General features: G+C 38.8%; 1 protein-coding gene and 1 pseudogene across 1 annotated transcript in view; both read left to right on the top strand.

Annotated features, from left to right (window-relative positions):
* FAM227B (family with sequence similarity 227 member B) overlaps positions 1-22144 on the top strand; it is a 256763-nt gene that overhangs the window by 230300 nt on the left and 4319 nt on the right. Inside the window, exon 13 of the mRNA XM_089310279.1 lies at positions 6517-6674. Within this exon, the coding sequence (XP_089166405.1) occupies positions 6517-6674 (158 nt within the window). The remainder of the gene's footprint in view (positions 1-6516; positions 6675-22144) is intronic.
* Positions 1204-2483, top strand: LOC149123100 (protein PRRC1 pseudogene; annotated as a pseudogene).

Genomic DNA, 22144 nt, shown 5'->3' with positions numbered 1-22144 from the left:
TTTTTCCAACTTTTACGATGCTGTCAAGGATAGTTTGTAAAGTAGACTACAAACATGATCTAGACAGAAATCCATTTTGGATTGATAACAATGTCACCTCATTTCCTTCTGGGACAAGATTACTAGATTTAGGAATTGGGAAAATGTAGTAGGAATTTATATATAATCTTCATGAAGCACTGTAATCTCTTGTATTTTGTTTACTGGTTAAAAAAATAGAGACAAAAGCATTTGTAATTGACTAAGCAACTTTAATCAAAATGAACACTCTCAAAATGATAGAAAGTCTATTGGAAAATCTTATTTAGTAGTACAGCATATTACTACATCATTGGGCTTCTCCCATTAAATTAATCAGCTTTGGCTAGCATTAAAAAAATCATCAACTGGATAGATTAAACAAGAATTCATTTCTGACAGTTCTGGAGTCTGGAAAATCCAAGGTCAAGGAGTCAATCAATTTGGTTTCCAGGTGAGGGTTCTCTTCCTGGGTGTAAATGACCTTTTGTTATCATTGTTGTATCCTCACTTGGCAGACAGAAAGCTCTTGCCCCTTCTCCTTGTAAGAACACTAATCCCACTATAGATAAACTCATCTAAAGCTAATTACTAAAGACCCCCCCCCCACCTCCAAATACCATTACAATGGAAATTAGAGCTTCACCATATAAATTTAGGAAGGGATACACAAAATCTTTTTTTTAAGATTTTATTTATTTATTTGAGAGGTAGAGTTACAGACAGTGAGAAAGACAGACAGAGAGAAAGGTCTTCCTTCCGTTGGTTCACTCCCCAAATGGCCGCTACAGCCGGGAGCTGCGCCGATCCAAAGCCAGGAGCCAGGTGCTTCTTCCTGGTCTCCCATGTGGGTGCAGGGGCCCAAGCACTTGGGCCATCTTCTACTGCTTTCCCAGGCCACAGTAGAGAGCTGGACTGGAAGAGGAGCAACCGGGACTCGAACCGGCACCCATATGGGATGCCAACGCAGAAGGCAGAGGATTAACCAACTGTACCACGGAGCCGGCCCCCAGGGATACACAAATTCAATTCATCTTGGAGGCAGGGAAGTGCCCAGGGAGCTCCTGTCTGCATCTTCCTTGTCTCCTGCTATCTGCAGTGTGACACCCTGACTTCCCTGCCTTGCACTTTGTAACTGCTGTTCAGGAGTTCACTCAGGGCCCCAGTATACCATAATAGGGAAAAATGATAGAAGAGAGTGAAATAGGGATAATATCACCTGGAACTCCTCCACCACACCCTGCAGGCCTGGCTGCTGCTGTCACCTTTTCCATCCCAGTTCCTTTAGCTGTACCCAGTTATTTTTCTTCTGCAAATGTGTCCTCTATGGAGTCCTTGCCACCACACATGTATTCTATTCCTCAGCCATCCCTTGCTCCTGCCAGACATTCAGCACCGTTACCTTTTGTGCCACCTTTCCCAATTTCTTCAGTCCCCTCCCTTGAGACTTCTCTACCACCTCCTGTGTCTTTATCACCTGCTACTGCTTTCAGTAATCCTCATCTGTCCCACTTCCCACCTTCAACTTCTGCTCCAAGTACTCTTTCATCTGCACCCAATCTGGGTCCTCCTGTATCAGGAACTCATGACATTACAAGGGGACATGCATGAAGATGCCCCTGATGTCATCCTTTTCTGCCAACTCATTATTTTGCCAACTCTTACTACTCAGCAAGCCAGCTGGACATCTCTAGAACAAGGAACTGGAACCATGTTGGCCATTGCTTTCTCAAAGGAACACGAAGATCCTAGAATCAAACAAAATCAGGATGAAGCATCTGTTGGTGGAATCTGGGGTTTTATTAAGGGTGTGGTTGGGAATCCTATGGCGAAATCTGTGCTTGATAAGATGATTTGGTTGATGAGTACCCGGCTGGATGTTGGCATGGCTCCATATATAAAATTCGGAGGTGAACTGGATATTGTAGTGATCTCAAAGAAGTAAAAGTGGCTGCTGTCTGTGTACCTTCCAGGAGGTCTTTGACTTCGCTGTGGTTGTAGGTGAAGCTGGACAGTCCAACACTGCCCTACAACCAGTGGTCACAGCTGGTCTAAAGGGAGCCCAAGAACACAGAGATAGCTTGCGTAGAACTGGAATGGTCCACAAGAAACTGTGTCAGTGGAAAACTTCATTGCAGAATTGCTGACTGACAAATGGTTTGACATTGGCTGTTTGGTGGTTGAAGATCGTGTATAGGGCATTCATCTAGAAGCATTTACACAGGTCACACCAGTGCCTCTAGTCCCAGTACAACAGACTCAGAGTCTGACTCCCCAGGAATACAATCAGGTGGTCAGGCCTTTTGGTGACAGTGGGCGAAGTCCTGGAAAAGAATTTTACTCAATATCAGCTGGACTGATTGGCACATGGCTTTCACCATACTGTCTCATCGGCGATGATCTACAGCACAGCCAAAGCAAACGCAGGCATGTATAAGCAGCACCTGCCCTGTAGGACCGTGTGAGTGAGACCTGTAAGGGAGACCAAGATTTTTCCTCTTCAGAAAATTTCCATTTAAGACTTCTTAAATGAAAGCCTCAATGAATCTGACAGTTTTGATAATTTTCCTGTAGGCTGCAGTTTTTCTTTTTGTAGAAAGACATGGTGTTATTCTAATCAGTAAAAAGAAACAGATCCTTTAATAGTCATGTAATTACATGTCATATTTCTCAAAAAAGAAAATATACAAATATAATTATAGCACGATTTAATGTGCCAAATTTGTGGAGACTGATGTGCAAACTTAAACTCTTGATATTTACTTGATTATTTTGTTGTGTAAAGAAAATGTTTATTGATTATTTTTTTAAAAACTTCAGTTCATAACATGTAGGATCTACTCCATGCTAATGAGACAATAATTGGTGTACTATGGTTGCTATTGGCGATCCACATTGTAAAAGCCTGTAGACAAATGTAAATACTTTAAACAGAAAATCAAAATGATGAAGGACTTTTAAATAGAAAGGAAAAGATTCTGGAAGCCATAATAACTATTTTAAAATAAGTAGAGAGCTACTATGGTGCATAATTACACTTTTCCCATATGTGGTTCAAAAGAAGTGTAACTCCTACCAATAAGTGAAAGTTATGGGAGACAGATTATAGCTCAACTTTATGAAAAATAAAATTTCCAAGCATCGGAGTTGTCCAAATGCTTAATGGATGCCTGTGGGTTCCCTGTCACTGAAAGTGACATTGGATGTGAGCATTAGCAGAACATTCATTGAAACCTCAAAAATCAGGCCGGCGCCACAGCTCAATAGGCTAATCCTCTGCCTGCGGCGCTGGCACCCCGGGTTCTAGTCCCAGTTGGGGCGTGGGATTCTGTCCCGGTCTCTCTTCTTCCTGTCCAGCTCTCTGCTGTGGCCAGGGAGTACAGTGGAGGATGGCCCAGGTCCTTAGGTCCTGCACCCGCAGGAGAGACCAGGAGAAGCACCTGGCTCCTGGCTTCAGATCAGCGCGGTGGCCGTTGTGGGGTGAACCAACGGAAAAGGAAGACCTTTCTCTGTCTCTCTCTCTCTCACTGTCCACTCTGCCTGTGAAAAAAAAGAAACCTCAAAAATCAAAATTTTGTTTTCTGTTCATTGTCAACAATTATCTTTTTAAAAAGTAATAGAAAATTTGGACACCAAAATTACCCTTTGGACTCTCTAGTTCATCCCTGATGATGTTTCTAAAGTCTACAGCGTTGCTTGATTCTTCAAATCCAATGCTAAGTTGACTTTTGACTAGAAATCTCTTATTTATGGAATCTTAAAAGTTCTTGAACAAATTTCTGCTATTATCTTTTGTGAAATGAATGGAAGCTTTGGGGTTTCTGTCAATTTGTCCATTAGGCATATCTCTATCAAGATTCTTTGAATAACTTGGCAATTGGTGCTTTTTTTAAAATGGCTCGGTGTCCACAAAGCATTAGATTTTCATTTAATACCTAGTTTTACTCTTGCTCAGTTGAATAGCCTTAAAAATAATAGATCCTCATAGAGGAAGAAGAAACTATAAACTGTGGTTTTCCCTACTTTACTAGCTCATAACTGAAGAAAAATAACAGAATGTCTATTTCCAAAAAAAAAAACTTTATTGTTAGAATATTTATTTTATATTACCCATGGAAGAATCAGGAAAAGGGCAACAAAACATCTCTACAGACAGGACAGTTATTTTTAAATCTAAACTGTGCTTGGTTTTACATAAATTTTATGGGAATTTTTAAATTTTTAAATTTAATTTATTTGAGAGACAAAGAGAGAGAGAGATTGAGACATATAGACAGAGAGCTCCCATCTCAGGTCCACCTCCCAAATGCTTGCATTAGCAATGGCTGAGCTAGGTCAAGGTGGGAACTCAGCTCAGGTCTCCCACATGAATGGCAGTGACCTAACACATGAGCCATCACCTGCTGCCTCTCAAGGTATCCATTAGCAGGAAGCTAGAATCTGGAGCAAAGTTGAGACTTGCACCATGACACTCCAATATGGGATTGCAGTGTTCCAGGCAGCCTCTTAACCACTAAACCAAATGCTTTCCCCTGCATACATTTTAAAGATCATACTAGATATAAGCTGATGTGAGTTACTATGGAAAATTAAGAAAAAAGAAATTATATATGTAATTGAAACATGTCTGATATTGACATTATGTTTTCACCATCAAAGAATTGCTTTTGAGTATTGTGGTCTCATCATTTCAAATAACTTTGAAGCATTTGGGAATTCTGAAACACACATTGTTATAAAAACCTATAGATCAGCCAGCGCTGTGGCATAGTAGGTAAAAATGCTGTCTGCAGTGTTGACATCCCATATGGGCGCCAGTTCGAGTCCCAGCTGCTCCACTTCCATTCTGGCTCTCTACTAGGGCCTGGGAAAGCCATAGAGGATACCCCAAGTCCTTGGGCCCCTGCATCTGCATGAGAGACCTGGAAGTAGCTCCTGGCTCCTGGCTTCAGATCAGTGCAGCTCCAGCCATCCAGCCATTGCGGCCATCTGGGGTGTGAATCAGCAGATGGAAGAACTCTCTCTCTCTCTCTCCCCACACCTCCCTCTCTGTAGCTCTGCCTTTCAAATAATTAAATAAATCTTTTTAAAAAAACCTACAGGTTGAAAAAGTGATCAGAAGCAAAAGAAATTCAGGAGAATTGTATGTATCAATAAAAACAAATGAAAATAAAAATCTTATTTCCCCACAGGAAATGGTGTTAATAACATCTCACTTTGGCATTACAAAGATTGAGGAAACTTAAAACACAAGTAGTTGCTATACTTGTCTCCCATCAGAAGTCAATAATAAGATCTTGGAGTAACTATATTTATGTTTGTTGTTTTTTAACAGAATTCTTGATCAACTATTTTTTCCAACAACACTGTGATTCTGTCATCTCACTGCTTTCTGGCCTCCATATTTTGTCTTCCTTTTAATTTTTTAATTTTTTTATTTATATAAGGTGAACAAATTTCATGTATTTCATATATACAGGTTTAAGAGTATAATGATACTTCACACTCTAGCCTCCCTCCCTCCCTCCCATACTTCCCCTCTCCTTCCTTCTTCCTTTCTCATTTTTTCTTTTAATTTTTACAATAATATACTTTCAGTTTACTTTATAATCACTAGCATAACCCTCCACTAAATAAAGAGTTCAACAAGTAGTAAGTAGCAAAACCACTGTTCCTCAAGAATATACACAAGAGCTATAAACAATAATCAAATCTCAAAATGTCAATATCACCCATATATATTGCATTTTTATACTCTGTATTTTAGTTACCTAAAATCAGGAGAAATATATAATAATTGTCTTTTTGGGACTGGCTTATTTCCCTAAACACAATGGTTTCCTGTTGCATCCATTTCCCAGATGTCCATCAACTGATGACTGTATAAAGAAAATATGGTATACGTACACACACACTGTAGAATACTACTCTGCTGCAAAAAAAAAAAAATCCTCCATTGTTATGATGAGAAGTCAGCTGTTTATATTACTAAGGGTCCCTTGTATGTAAGGAGTTGTTTCTTTCTTGCTGCTTTTGAGATTTCCTCTTTGTCATTAAATACTTGGTCTAAGATGTGTTTACATGTGAATTTATCCCATTTATAGCTATTGAAGTTCTTGGATATGTTCTCATATAATTTGGAAAGTTTGGGATATTATTTCTTTATAGTTTTTCATTCCTTCTTTTCCTTGCTCTGTTCATTTTCTTTAGTCCTTTTTCTTTCTTTTCTTCAGAATGAATAATTTATTTATCAGTACCCAACCTTGATGATAAGTCAAAAAGTTAGAAGAGTCTTACTGAATATACCCATAGATTCATACTTTGGTAAAGTCCTTTAGTTGAGGCAATTATTATAAATATACATATATTTAATTTTATTTAGTTTAATACTTCAAATGGTAATTTTATTTATACTTATAATGAAGTTATATTTTATTCACAGTTCTCTAGAAATACAAAAGTAGTCATTGACTTGATGTTTTTTTCTTTCTCTTGCAGTCTCATTATATTAGCACTGGTCCAGAGTTTTACCGTATTCTCTTCAATGTTGGAAGTCAGAGTCCACTAATTCTGTATTATCTTAAGAGGCATAATCTAACTGGGGTTTTCAAAGCCCTTAAACAAACCAAGATTAAACTCACTGCAATATTCCAAGAACCATATCCTTTTTTAAGTTCTTCTTTAATATGATATGATATGTATAAAGTATTCAATTTGTTATAGATGCCTCAAGGAAGAAACAAATTGCATACTTCTTTCTTTACTTATTTTTGAGATAAAATATTTTTAATTTACATTATATTCAAGGGCTTAATGGTTCAGTCAATAGAGAGTTCAACAAGTGAAAAGTAAAAGACCATAGTTCAGCAAGAATATAGGCAGGTAATAAGCAATAATCAAGTGACTTGTTTAACATTCACTTATACTCAAAACTACTGCAGCATGTTTGACTAAAGTGCTTTCTCATTTAACTCTGAGGTTGTGGTTTTGGCATGTAAAAAAAAAAAAGAATAAAACCCAGGAACTTCAAAAACTAGTATACTTAGCTCGCTGATAAAAGGAGGTGTCTTTGAAACTTTACCATTCAGTGTTAAATTTCAAACATTTTCAGAAATGTGGTGCATGGACTTCTCCAGAGAGAATTTCAGACATGTTTAAGCTACGTAATCCTTTGTTAAAATAAAAATATATCAGAAAGCTCAAAATGTAAAATAACAAACGAATGACCTTGCTACAACCTTGATTGTAGCAAGGAGAGGGGCCAGGAATTCTGTTTACCTATACTCCTGTGCATCTTCTGTACAATACCTCTTGGCCAAGGCCCCACGGGAGACTCAGGTGATTGTCACAGGGATCTAATACAGCTATGAATGTTGAAAAAATAAGACTCCTATTTATATCTATATCTATCTTTAAAAATAAAAAGGAAGTTACATTTAACTAATATTTAATAAAGGTTCTCTCAGCTGATGGTTCAGTCTGCCCTGTACTATTTTGAGGGATGATGATGGTATCTTTGCACTTATGGTTTTTTTCTTTCTTCTCTCCTTCTTTCAGCTTCTCTCTCTCTCGCTCGCTCTCTCCCTCCCTCCCTTCCTTCCTCCCTCCCTCCCTCTCTATCTTTCTCTTTCTATCTCTCTATCTCTCTCTTTATCAGAGGTAGGGAGACAGTGAAAGAGACAGAAGCAGAGAGAGCTCCCATCCACTGGTTCAGTTCACTCCCCCAATGCTTGCAGTGGCCAAGACTGGGCCAGGCTGAAGCGAAGAACTGGGATTTTAATTCAGTATCCCACGTGGCCAATTACTTGAGCTGTGATTTACTGTGTCCCAGGTCTTCCTTGGCGTGAAGCTGGAGTCAGGACCCAGAGGTAGTTATCAAGCCCAGCCACTCCACTATGAGACATGGGCATTTTAACCATCATCCTAACCAGAAGGCTAAATGCCTACCCACCCAACCCCCTGCCATGCCATGTTATTTTTGGAATACCACAACATATTGCTGTTTTCTTTGGGTTATGAAGTAGATTCACAAATTACAGCATATAGTTTTAACCTAATCAACACTCATTAATGAATGAGGAGCTTAAAAAGACTCCTAAAAAGAAATTTTAGATGATGATAATAGTTATAATGCCAAGAACAAATTTTTAATACATGAAATTAGAAGAAATATATTTTTCTGATTCCTCAAAGAAGCTCCTTTTCAACCATGCTAAGAGAAGAAATCAATAAGTTCCACCAAGAGGTAGGCAAAAGAAACTATTTGAAAAATGCATATGCATCATAATTATAAACAATGAATCTAAGTTTATGTTTTCCTTTTCAATATTAGATAATGATATTTGTTTTAATTAGCAAGACATTTAAAAGCCAACTGTTTAGAATATCACTATAAATATCTACAATTTAAGAACAAAAAGATTTGGTGTACCATTAATAAGTTAAATTTAATTTTTAAAATATCTTTATTTCATATCACTGTTTTATATTTTTATTTTATATATAACAATATACATAATATATTAATATTTATTTGTGTATTTAATGTATTAATTCAAAATTATACCTATATCAGAGTATGCTCACTTGTCTTTTACTCATGAGATACAAAATGAGGAAAATGTAGAGATCACTTCTCTAGAAGTGTTCTCAGGACCCTACCCAGGACAGTTTTTCTCCTGCATTTTAGTCAAGACAACCTCCAGAGCCGCACTGACCACAGACACCTGGAATTTATTTGAACCACTCTGGAACACAAGGAGAGACAACTGGCAGATTAAATTAGTCTGTTCTCAACCTTGTAGCTTAAGTAATGATGCAAGAATTCTCACCAACCTCAGACTAGGTCCAAAACAAATTTTTAAAATGTTTAGAAATTAAGTTTGAAAAGTATCTAAGGACTATCATATTTTATTTTTAACTAGTTTTTATTCTGATTATAAAAATAGCACTCTTTATGTTTGCATTTCTTATGGGCACGGATTTGTCTGACAGGTATGCAGGGATTCATACCCCCAGTTCAAGTAGAATGTGGAAGGAGTGAGAGTATGTGTTGGGGCAGGGAACACAGGAAGTGGAGCTCTAAAGTATAAATCTTTTACAAGATATTTTCCTGTAAAATTTTGAAAAAGTCATCATTAGGAATGTAATGGATTTTTCCATGATGTTTCCAGAGATTATAAAATGTAGTACCCACTGACAATATATAATGTTTCTAGATCTTTTTTTAATTTTTTTACTTGAAAGTGGGGGTGGGGGCAGATCTGAAAAAGAGAAATCTTCCATCTGCTGATTCACTCCCCAAATGCCCACAACAGCCAGGGCTGGGACAAGCTGCAGCCAGAAACCGAGAACTGTATCTGGGTCTTCCGACATTAGTGGCAGGAACCCAAGTACTTAGACCAGCATACGCTGTCTCGCAGGTGCATTTATTGGAAGCTGAATCAGAAGTGTGGAGTAGCCCGGACACCAGCCAGGTACTTTGAAAGGGAATCCTGGCATCCCAAGTGGCGTATGAACCCACTGCAACACAACATCTGACCCTGACATAATGTTTAAAGTACACTTTTAAGGAAAATAATAAACATCTTTATTAAGTAATGACAGTAAGTCATTTAAATATAATTTTTATGAATGCTCTTTGAATTTCTTCTCTTAAAATCTGATCATTTAGTATTAGAGTTGTGAGTAAAATGAGAAGAAAACATTGACTTCCAGGACTCAGAACTGAAAGTGTCATGCAACTTCTAGCTGTGCAAAATGTTTCTAGAGCTTCCACTGTTCCCTTCATGCATTGGTCTGTGCATTTGTAAACCACGTTCTGCCCTTTATGTGTTGAGGGTAAAATAACAAAAAAGTATCTCCAAATCTAACTATTCTTAGCATGTGAAATGTAAATTTAAAGTTTGTCTTAAAATTGAAAATTTAACAAAATATTGGTGTAAACCTAGACACTGTAACATATATCTCTGACATGAATGTTCACATTTTGTTGCAGTTTAGAAAACTATACTCAATGCAGTGTCAAGATGAGTGTATTATGTACTATAAATACATATTCCCCTCATCATACTCTCACATACTAGTACACAGTTTTTTAACATGTAATGTAAAAACTGTCCAGAGATGGATTATTTGAACTCTACAATTGAAAATAGTGTGCGATATATCAACATTACTCTGCATTAAAAAAAGACTTATACAAAGAAATCATCTGCTGTGAATTATCTATGATGTGGAAGATGCAGCAATCAATAGTGAAAAAAAAAGAAATGGAAAACATTCTGAGACTCCAGAAAGGTCATAAGCTCTGTATGAATATACCAATATAACATTCCATCTTCACACAACAGGACCCAGCAGAGCCTCTTTAGAGTCAGGTGTAACTTACCACTTTTATGGATGTAAAGATGTTTGATAGCCTCCACAGCCATGTACACATAGATTTCTTTCTATTATGTGAATAACAATTTCTAACTTGTTACTAAAGTTACTGTCAATCAGTGACTAGTTAATATATATTAAGGAACTGATGATACAATCACTTTTTTTTAGATTTTTATTTATTTATTTTAAAGGCATAGAGGAAAAGAGATGGCCAGGACTGGGTCAGACTGAGCCAGGAGTCAGGAGTTTCCTCCAGGTCTCCCACATGGGTACAGGGACCCAAGGACTTGGGCCATCTTCCTCTGTCTTCCTACATGCATCAGCAGGGATCTGGGATACACTCACAGTTTTTAAAGATGCATTTATTATTTGAAAGGGAGAAAGAGAATCTTCCACTCACTGGTTCACTCCCCAAGATGGCTGCAACAGCCACAGCTGGGCCAGGTCAAAGCTATTAGCCTCGCAGTCTCCCACATGAATGGCAGGCATCTTTTGCTTTCCCAGACACATCAACGGGGAGCTGGATCAGAAGTGGAACAGCTGGAACACGAACTGGCACTCCACGATAGGATGCCGGAATGTTATAATCAGCGGCTTAATCCACGGCACCACAATGCCATCCTTGATCGCATTTTTAAAAAGATAAATTAGCTGAAAACAAATATGTGAAAAAAAACTCTAGTCCAGGACCCTCCCATCTAATTGATTTTTCAGTATATACAAGATAAAATACCATTTTTCCTTCAATCCTTCTGAAATACTCATGGTGAAGTAAATAGGAAAGCCCACACTTCTAGAAAGCTCACTCCATTATTTATGAGATTTTTACAACAACAACAACAACAAAAGTAACTCTCACTTCCCCTCATCTTCAAAAATCAGAAGGTGACTATGACAATGCTGTCCGTTAATGAGATCTTTCGGATAATGGAAAACAGATATTAGCTTTCTGGAATGTGAGGTTTCTTTAAAGACATGTTTTTGTTCAAAACAGCTCTGAAAACACTCTGGCACTACAGAGATGAAGGGCTACCTCTACCCCAATACAATGGAGTTCTGCTATTTTCTCTAAACTCTGAAAAGGGGGAAAACAGGAACCAAGTTAGCTCAGTGTGGGGGAGAAATGTAACATTCGCAGGCCCACTGAGCCTCTTCAGCAATACAGGAAAACAAAATTTAACCTAATTTGAGCCTCTTCTCCATCCACATTAAGTAGATGAATGGGACTAGATAAATTTTAAGTCTCTTTCAACCCGAAATTTTGTGACTCTGTTGGAGGAATTTGACTTTAAACACCATTGGTGGCTGAATTAGTTCAGTATTTCCCTAAAATGATGACATTCTCATTTTGTCAACTCACTGTAGCACAAAGTTCTCCTGAGACTAAACTAAGAAAAAGAATGCTTAGAAACCATTTTTCCCATTGTCAGCTGTTGACTTATAAAAAGACCAGCAGAATAACCTGTGTAGTAGACTTTCTGTAGTAAGCGAGGATACCAGTTTCACAGGGATTTAGTAGTGTCTCCAACAGGGAAATTCCAGGAGGACATTTGCCGGGTTTTAAGATCTGAGTTGGGTGATTTTTGAAGCAGGCCTTGGAAGGCAGGAAAGTGCCTGGAATCAGGTAGAGTTTATGATATTATAATTTTGGATTAGCTGATGAAGCAAGAGTCTTGAAGTGAGCTTCGATTAGGTTGCTCAACTTTATCGTACACGGAGAGCATTGCCTGGAGCAAGCAGCTATTACTTTTGCTTACTCTCAGCATTGTTAAGCATAGCAGGAGAAAAAATGGTGCATGTTCCTCCCAATGTAGGAACAAGAAGATTTGTATAGGAGATGCTCTCAAAGCCCTGATAAAGAAGAAGAATAGACTTACTCTTCAGCTCCTCTGGATGGTACTAATCCCAAAAATCCTCAGCCGCCAACACCCTACAAAGATTAGTTCATCTGACGATAGCAGCCTCATCTAAGATTACGTCATATATTCTTCACAAGTAGCCATAACAACTTTGCCCTTCCCACCTGCTTTTGTTACAATGTGACCTTGGCACCTTTCCCATCAAAGTATAGTGCCTGTATTTGCTGCCTTTGAATTTGGGCAGTCTTGTGACACTTCCACAACCAAGAGGGTGCTTTGCGGTCTAAGGCTAGGTCATAAACGCCTTGACAGCTTCTGCCTGTTTGACTTTGAATTTTTTGGAGGCTTGTCATTGGAAACAGCTGTGATGGTAAGACAGTTCAGAACACATGGAGAGACCATGTTCCAGCTGACTGCCACAACAGAGATTCAGCCACAGCCAAAATTAGCCATCAAATACCTGAGCAGAGAAACCTTTCAGGTGTCTTCAGCCCCAGTCACCTGACTTTGTCCATAGGCTCATCAGCTCAAGCAGCCTTTTTCCAGCCTTCCCCCTTATGCTTACCTGAGCACTCTCTGTTCTTCTCTCCTTAAAAGCTACAGCACAGATGGCCTCACTTTGCCTAAAAATGGATGGAATCCACAGAAAAATGGGTATAATTTTTTACTGGTCCTGGAAGCACAAGGGGCATCATTTAAAACATAAGTAAAGGGGCCAGTGTTGTGGCATAAACAGTAAAGCCACCACCTGAAATGCTGGCATCCCATATGGGAACCAGTTTGAGTCTTGGTTGCTTCACTTTTTATCATGCTCCCTGCTAATGGCCTGGGAAAAGCAGCAGAATATGGCCCAAATGTTTGGGCCCCTGCCACCCTTGTGAGAGACCCAGATGAAACTCCTGGCTCCTTGCAGCCACGTAGGGAGTGAACAACAGGTAGAAGATCTCTCTCTCTCTCTCTCTCTCTCTGCATCACTTTGTAACTCTGAGTTTCAAATAAATCTTTTTAAAAAAAATTAGTCAAGTTCTTACAGTGTTGAATAAGGGTATCTTGAACGAAAACTTAGTCTAGAAAATGGAAAGGAGGGTCACCAGGTTGCCTTTCTCTATGGAACGACCACAAAAAGGGAGTCTGCTTTTTTTCTACATTCCATGTAATAATATTTTCTACATAATCCATTATAGAGATGAGCTGGGGAAATTTCACCAGAAGGGTGAGACAGAGTAAGGAGGGAGTAGAATGGGGAAATTAGGGACAAAGAAACAAACCAGAAGCGTGGAAAGGCATAGAGATTTGAAGAGAGCGAGCGAGAGAGGAAAGTAAGGAAAGAGGCAGGGAAGGAGGGAAGGAGGGAAGGAGGGAAGGGAGGGAGGGAGAGAGGGAGGGAGGGAGGGAGGGAGGAAGGAAGGAAGGAAGAAAAATAAAACAGCACCTGTTTGTGTCAATTTGGTTAACAATTAGGGGCTTTTGGTTAACAATAAGGGGCCAATTCACCATGTCTTTGGCTTCCATATCCCAGAGGAATAAGAATGTTAGGAAAATCAAAGACATCTTCACCCTGGAGCATGTAAGAGAGAAGTTGGCTAGGCTGTAGGGACAATAAAAAGTCAACAGTGCAGAAGATACAACAAGGTTAAAAAAAAAAAAAAGGACTATGAAAAAAAGCAAATTAAAATGCTCCTGTTAGGTATTTATCATATTTTTTTCTTTCTACAGTTTCTCTGTCCATTATCATGGCTACTAGCCATGTGTGGCTATTTAAATTAACAAAATTAAGTGGAAATTCAGTTCATCATTTACATAACCACATATCAGATATTCACTTGCCATATGTGACTGACTACTGGACAGAGAAAATATCAGACATTCCAGCATCACAGAAAGTTCTATGGACAGCACTGCTTTTAGTAAGAAGAAAAGTTTAATCTATGTTACAGAACTTGAGATGTCACCTTCTGATATCAGATTAAAAACATGTACAGAATTCCTTTTTTGTCTTGTCATTTGCAGGCTTCTAACTTTAGAAGGAGAGGTTTAGGAGATTACAAATTATCTTGTTCATTCATTCATTCTTGCATCTATCCAATAAAATTCCTGTATATATTCAAAGTTAATTTCCCATCTTACACTGCTTCTTCTTGGTCAGATTGTTTTCTCTTTTTTTTCTAGTTTAGTTTTATTTTGTGTCTGGTTTGTTTTTGCTAAAAAAAAAAAAAAGTACTTTCAACATAATGCCAATTTTTGGGCCATACAGTTCCATACAGTACGGCTTCAACACACATAAGAGAGCGTGCCACTCTCTGTTCTAGCCCTGAGGTGAATAACTTTGTAAATAACCTAGATCTCCATGAAAGCCAGTGATTGCCTTTTTATAGTCAAAAGATTTCTGATCCATGGATTCCTTCCTTTATTTCATTCCCTTTGATGCTAACTTTTGCCAACTACCTAAAATAACATCATAACTCTCCTACTTGGTTCTCAGGGATTCCATAGAGGATTGAATTTTAGTTTTTAAGAAATACATTTAGGGGCTGGTGCTGTGGCACAGTAGGTTAATCCCCGCCTGCGGCAGCAGCATCCCACATGGGCACCGATTCTAGTCCCAGCTGCTCCTCTTCAGTCCAGCTCTCTGCTGTGGCCCGGGGAAGGCAGTGGAGGATGGCCCAAGTGCTTGGGCCCTGCACCCACACAGGAGACCAGGAGGAAGCACCTGTCTCCTGGCTTCAGATCGGCACAGCTCCGGCCATTGCAGTCATTTGGGGAGTGAACCAATGGAAAGAAGACCTTTCTCTCTCTCTCTCTCTCTCTCTCTCTCTCTCTCTCACTGTCTATAACTCTAACTCTCAAATAAAATAAACAAAATCTTTAAAAAAAAGATTTTTTTAAAAGAAATACATTTAAAGGGGGGCATTGTGGTTCATATGAGCACAGGTTCCAGTCCTGGCTACTCCAGTTCCAATCCAGCTCCCTGAAAATACTCCTGGGAAAGCAGCAGATATGACCTAGGTACACAGACCCCTGCCATACATATAGGAGACCTGGATGGAGTTCCTGGCTTCTGTCTGGCCCAGCTCCAACTGTTGTGGCCATAGATAAAAGATTCTCTCTTTCTCTCTCTCTCACTTTGCCTAATAAATAAATCTTCAAAAAGTACATTTAAATTTATATAAGAGTACTTTATAAACAAAAAAATTCATGGAGGCATAGTAAAATAAAGGTTACATCAAGTATTTAAATTTAGCTCTTAGAAAAGAGAAGGGTGTTTTATTTTTAGATGACTTTTGCTTAAAGCTATTCAAACCCTTGTTGAGTAGGTTGCTAAGTTTCTTCCATTTATAAACTCTGCCAAGTGTTAAAAGGAATGAAAATGAAAATAATTGTATAAGAACGTGAGGAGCAAAGGGGTTTAGTTATTATATGTGTGAATATGTGCACGTGTAGTGTAAGCATTTTGCAGCCACCTTGAGCCATAGACAAATCTAAAATTGTCTTTAAGATCCAGCCCCTTTTTCTTGCAGACTCAGTTCAATGTATTTTAATAAAATACACAAGACATGTACCATAATTTTCCAACTTGTTATTATAGTAACTAGTGAAATAAAGAGAAGGCTTCAATTGCTTTAAGTAATCAAATATTTTATCCATGATTCATAATTTCGATTATAAACACAGCTTAATGTAAAATAAGAGAAGGGGATGGAATAAAAAGATAATAAGCATTTTCTATGAACATTTTGAAGCTCCTTCGTTTATCTGTTTGCTGTATTGTTACTAACAATCAGATTTGGTCAATCTCTGGGAAATGATGGCTCCAGAGTTTCTACCTTCATGTGGAAGGACTTGGATAGTCAATTCACTTGCAGGCAGGGGGCTGGAGAACTTGTCTCCAACATGCATTTGCAAAACAAACCCTAAGTTTGTATGTTTTTCAGAATAGCTTTGTGGGGGTGGATGAATTAATGGAACTAATGGAGATGGTTAAACTTCCTCCAAACAACCTTTGGAACTGGGTCTGTTAAAGGGCATCCATTATAAAAATGTTGGAATTTCTATAAATCAACAATTTGTTTAATCCAGCCTTATCAGGGATAAACTGTCACCCATAATTAAATGTTCCTGAAAACCAAAGCTGACCATGTGAAGCACTAAGACTTTTTATGTTGACCATTCTTTTTTAAAGATTTATTTTACTTATTTGAAAGACAGAGTTAGAAAGAGAGGTAGAGAGAGAGAGAGAAAGAGAGGTCTTCCATCTGATGGTTCACTCTCCAGAAGGCCGCAACAGCTGGAGCTGCGCCGATCCGAAGCCAGGAGCCAGGGGCTTCTTCTGGGTCTCCCATGTGGGTGCAGGGGCCCAAGGACTTGGGCCATCTTCTACTGCTATCCCAGGCCATAGCAGAGAGCTGGATCGGAAGAGGAGCAGCCGGGACTAGAACCGGCATCCATATGGGATGCCGGCACTTCAGGCCAGGGCCTTAACCCACTGTGCCACAGCGCCAGCCCCAATGTTGACCATTTTTTTAAAAAGATTTGTTTATTTATTTGAAAGGCAGAGTTACAGAGAGGCAGAGACAGAGGCAGAGAGAGATAGGTCTTCCATCTGCTGGTTCACTCCCCAGTTGGCTGCAATGGCCAGAGCTGCGCCGATCTGAAGCCAGAATCAAGCAGCTTCTTCCGGGCCTCCCACGTGGGTGCAGGGGCCCAAGGACTTGGGCCATCTTCTACTGCTTTCCCAGGCCATAGCAGAGAGCTGGATCCCATATGGGATACTGGCACTGCAGGTGGCAGCTTTACCCACTCTACCACAGTGCCAGACCCTTTATTTTGACCATTTTAATGAATACTCTCATTAAATAATATCATACTTACCTGATTTCTTAATATAGCAAAAAAAAGTTAATTTCATGATGATGACTGGGTTTCTCAGGGTGAAATCTAAGAGTAAACAGTCCTGAGATATGAATAAGAATCTTTGTTCAGTAGATGAAAAGCAGTAAATATTTACTGAGTACCTATACACACTAGCACTGGTACTGTATGAGGGTGCTAAGTAATCCAGCAGGTAGGGTAGGAATTACTGTCACTAGTACTCTGTCCTCCACTTGGAATCCTATAGTAGAACAAGGATGCACTCTCATCCAATTTGAGACAGACTGCACAAAAGAGTAGACTTCTAGGTTTTTTATGGTGTTTTTGCTTTGTTGTTCTGTTTATAACACTTCTTTCTCCTTCAAAGACTGCCTGTTGTCACTTCTCATGCCTACTAGCTCCTTAAGGGCGAAAGCCATGGTCTTACTCATCTTTGTGTCTCAAGGCCCAGTGAAAGTCCTGGCAAGTGTGCTGAGTGCCTCTAGTTAAATATGTGTTACTACTTCCAAGTAGCCTTATTCCCTTAGTTTTCTAGACTATGCTACAAAACTGCCCAACTGATATATTAAATAATGAAATTTACTAAAACAGAGCTTGACTTTATATACACTACCAGGCCACCTAAAATCAGCATAAGATTCCATCAATGACACTATCTTATAGAATAAGGCATGTGTGCATAGTGATAATTTTTTAATATTTGTTTTATTTGAAAGTCATATTTAGAGAGACAGAGAGAAGAGAGGTCTTCCATCTGCTGGTTCACACCCCAGAGGGCCACAACAGCCAGGACTGGGCTGGGCTGCAGCCAGAGCTTCTCCTGGGTCTCCCACATGAGAGCAGGGACCCAAGCACTTGGGCGACCTGCTGCTGCTTTTCCCAAGCCATTAGCAGGGACATGAACTGGTACCCATATGGGATTGCAAGCAATGGCTTTACCAGCTATGCCACAATGCTGGCCCCATGGTGACAATTTTTGGGGGTTTCTGAATACATGGTTATGTAGATATTTAGCACTCATATCCAACATTAAAATATTTGAAGTGTAAGCAAAGGTAAACATTAAGCAGGGAATCAGTTTAGGACGCGTGTTATTAAGTTATTCCATAAACTCAGTTTTTAGGATTTAAAATCAAATTAATTCTACAGTAAAAGGAGATTCTGGCCACTGCTTGATGCCTAGCTTCATTTTACTAATTGTGCAGTAGCACTATTTGTGTAATGGGCACATTGGCCTTAAACTTGGTGATCTCATCAACAACTCCGAATGCGATCTATGGAAAATCTCTAGAGATGTGAGGGAGACAGCAAAGCCTCCTGTAGCCTCATTCTAGGACAACATGTTTGGCAAATAAGAGCAAAATTTTTACCTGGGAAATTCTTTCCATGATTCTCACACCCAGGGTGTCAAAGACAAGGAACTGTACTTCCAGAAGCTCTGTTTCTCCATCTATAACATAATTGAATTGGACCCTGTAATTTCTAAGGTCCATTGTTTCTCTAATATACTGTGATTCTGAAGGGAGACAAAAAGCCCCAGTATAAATTGAAGCTTCTAGGATGTTTCAGGTCTTGATTTGTTGCATTTCACCATGGTTGTTTGAAAATCCTGGAATGGGACCATTTCATTTGTCCCCAAATGGCTCCTTCTCTGTTTAGTGGCTTGCCCTGTAGCCTCCACATAGTAGTACATGGGAAAATGAAATTTTAGGCCAATTCAGACAGTGGAATTGGAAAACTTGTTGCCACAGCCATCCCGAAGGAATAAAATATAGCTATTCTTCATAATTTATAAGTTTAAAGTATGTTATTTTTCTACAACTGGGAACAAATTTATGGCTTTAAGTATCTGGAGAAAATACAAATTAGGATATTCATTAAGACAAATTAACAGAAATCCACCATCATAATGCAGCCCAGAACCTCACTATACAGCATAAACATACAGCTTTGACCAAAGTTTGTGGGTAATTAGAATGACTTTATATAGAATGTATACACAGTTCATGTCAGCAAAGTGATATGCTCAAAATTAATAATTTATAAGAAATAAAACATAAATCTTTATTTCAATAGCAATAATGTTCTCTATGAAAATCCAATTAGTTCAAATCGGCAAATATATCTTTTCACAAATAATCATGGAAGCCACACTCAAGAGCATATTATCACTTTGTAGAAGAATAAAAATCTTTGAAATTCTAACAGGAACTCTGAGGGATACACAAAGTAATAGCAGTAAATAACTGCGTGCAAATAAAACTTGAGCAGCTCAACACCACCTGTCCTAGGAACAGTGTCTCATTAGTTGATCTAATCATTTTACAAGAAGAATGATATTCAGTGTTCTGAGTTCTTTTCTCAGAGAAGTCTTAGGCTGTCAATCACTTGATGTAGCAGGGTAAAGTAAGACAAGAATTTCAAGGAATCTAGTATCATCAGTTACCTCTCATTTCAGGAAGATTGCTAGACCTTCCCTTCTAATTCTGCTGGACTTCTTCCTGGTGTATGACAAAAAAAAAAAAAAAAAAAAGGATGAAACTAAAGATGAAAATCTGGCATGACCAGAATTCAAGGCAATGTGATATAGTAAGTAATTTAATGAGCAGAATCATGGCCTCTTTGTTTTTCTATGTGAATCATTCCAGTTCCAAGCTAAGTAAGACTAGAGTTATCTTTTCCCAGAATTCATAGGGACCTACAATAGGAGAGATGCAGTCCTCCCTCGTTAGACTCTTGGGGGCAACAGTGTCATATTAAAAAACCTAACTGTGGAAGAGAGAAGAAAATGGTTTCTTATTTAAAAAAAAAAGCAAAATTTGTACCATGCTATATCATCAGGGCAACAGAGCCAACACATGCACCTTATACACAAACTTAATGAAAATGTTTGTAAATATTAAAATAATTACTGTAAAACCTGAATGTCTGGAGAATTTATGACACTGAGAATAACCACATTTATAAAATAATATATAATATAACCACAATAATATAAAATTTATTTACATATGTCAGATAGACACATGAAAATGGTTTTTATTTTTTAAAGAATGAGATCATAGGAGAATTTTTTCTTTTTATTAATGTTTCCAATCTTTGTACAATATCATTAGGAAATGTTTGTTAAAATGGGAAGATTTGAAAGATTATGTTTTTCTCGGTTTTAATGACTTAAAGTGAGGCTTCTACTGCTTCCTTTTAAATTTAAGGACTGATGTGTTCTTAATGTTGAACATTCATTGAATAATCAAAAATATTACTAATCTCAAAACCAAAACTTGAAAGAAAGCTGGGGCCAACCTAAGGTCCTGTGTACACTTCACTCCCCTTCCTTCATGTGGGTGATGTCTCTCACACACACACTTTACTGTCTAATTCAAATTAATGTTTCTATGAGGGAAGAACACTGGAGAATCCAGCAAGTGTTAATTCATTTCATTTCTACTCCACTTCCAACTCCTGTCTCACACCTTCACTACCATCTGATTTGATTCCTATCAAGGCAAAACTGTAGTTCATAAGAACACTTACTCCAGAAATATCACTTAGAAGATCCCTGAAGACAGGGTCATTTGTACAAGAGTGGTGTGATCAGAGCTTGTGAATGTCCTGGTATTCTGATGGCATTGCTGTGTTTCTCATTATAGGTTTCCAGAACATTTGACTAAAAACTGGTAATTCTAGTAGATAAATTGGTCATTCAATAACTGTTACTGTTTGCATATAACCTACATCACTATAAAATTTCTATCCTTAAGTAAAATGAGTTTCCATTAAGGGCATATTTGAAATTGGACTGCAGCCTCAAAAAATGAAATCCCCACTAGGAGGAGACTTCTTGGAATGGCCTCTGCCAGGCAACAAGTAGGATTATGTTAGGTAGAGCCATGTTCATTTAAGTGGAGACACCAGTTACCCTTTCATGTTGCAGCCTCAAACACTGACACAGGAGTGAGCAGTCAGGTTTGAAAGTGCTGCCTGTCATCTTGGGCCCAGGGAGCCTTCCTGGCACTCACTTTCCTGGAGTAGGGCTGGTGGTAGGGTCTGAGCCAAGGTCCTGTGTACACTTCACTCCCATTCCTTCATGTGGATGATGCCTCTCTCACACACGCTGTACTTTCCAGTTCAAATTAATGTTTTGGTAAGGGAAGAACACTGGAAAATCCAGCAAGTGCTAATGCTAATTCATTTCATCTCTACTCCACTCCCAACTCCTGCCTCACACCTTCACCACCATCGTAGATACTGTACCTTCAAGGTTTCTTAGTTAACACCATCTTCCCGCAATGTTTGAAATAAGAAGTAGGTTGGGGACAGGCATTTGGCACAGCAATTAAGTTGCTGCTTAGGACATCTACATCCCCTATCAGAGTGCCTGGTTTGAATCCTGGCTCCTCCACTTCCAATCCAGCTTCCTGCAAATGTGCACTCTGGGAGGTGGCAAATGATGTCTCAATATTGGGGCCCTTCCCATCCACATGGGAGACCAAGACTGAGTACTTGGTTTCTGGATTCAGCCTGGTTCAGCTCTGTCTGGGATATTTGGGTAGTAAACCAGCAAATGGAAGTGTCTCTCTCTCTCTCTCTCTCTCTCTCTCTCTCTCTCTCTCTCCCCCCCCTCCCCCTCCCGTGTGTGTGTGTGTGTGTCTGTGTGTGTGTGTGCCTTTCAAATAAAATTTCACTAAATAAAAGGTTTTAAGAAAAAGAAGAAACCTAACTTGGCAACCTGAAAGAAGTCTTCCCTGGACCAAGACTTCCACTGTTAGAACTTCACTGTCAGCCTTCTGAGCAGGCATCAGTTGGACATGGGAAGATTTAGGGGCTGCCCACTAGGCAGGACTAGCAGCCTAGTACTATCACCTGCACTGATCAAGCTTAGTGCACCAAATCATTCTTTTAGAAGTTCCTCATGGTCTGTAATATTATTCCAGTCTTAAGAACACCCATTTAAAAATACCGCCAAGTCATATAAGTTCTTTATATTAAAAATGCCAACTTCTTTCCCTTCT

This window comes from Oryctolagus cuniculus, chromosome 12 (genome assembly GCF_051225735.1).
Source record: "Oryctolagus cuniculus isolate XC-2025 breed Fujian yellow rabbit chromosome 12, ASM5122573v1, whole genome shotgun sequence".
Taxonomy (NCBI): Eukaryota; Metazoa; Chordata; class Mammalia; order Lagomorpha; family Leporidae; genus Oryctolagus; species Oryctolagus cuniculus.
The sequence above is the reverse complement of the archived record's forward strand: the minus strand, read 5'-3'. Positions and strand labels throughout refer to the sequence as shown.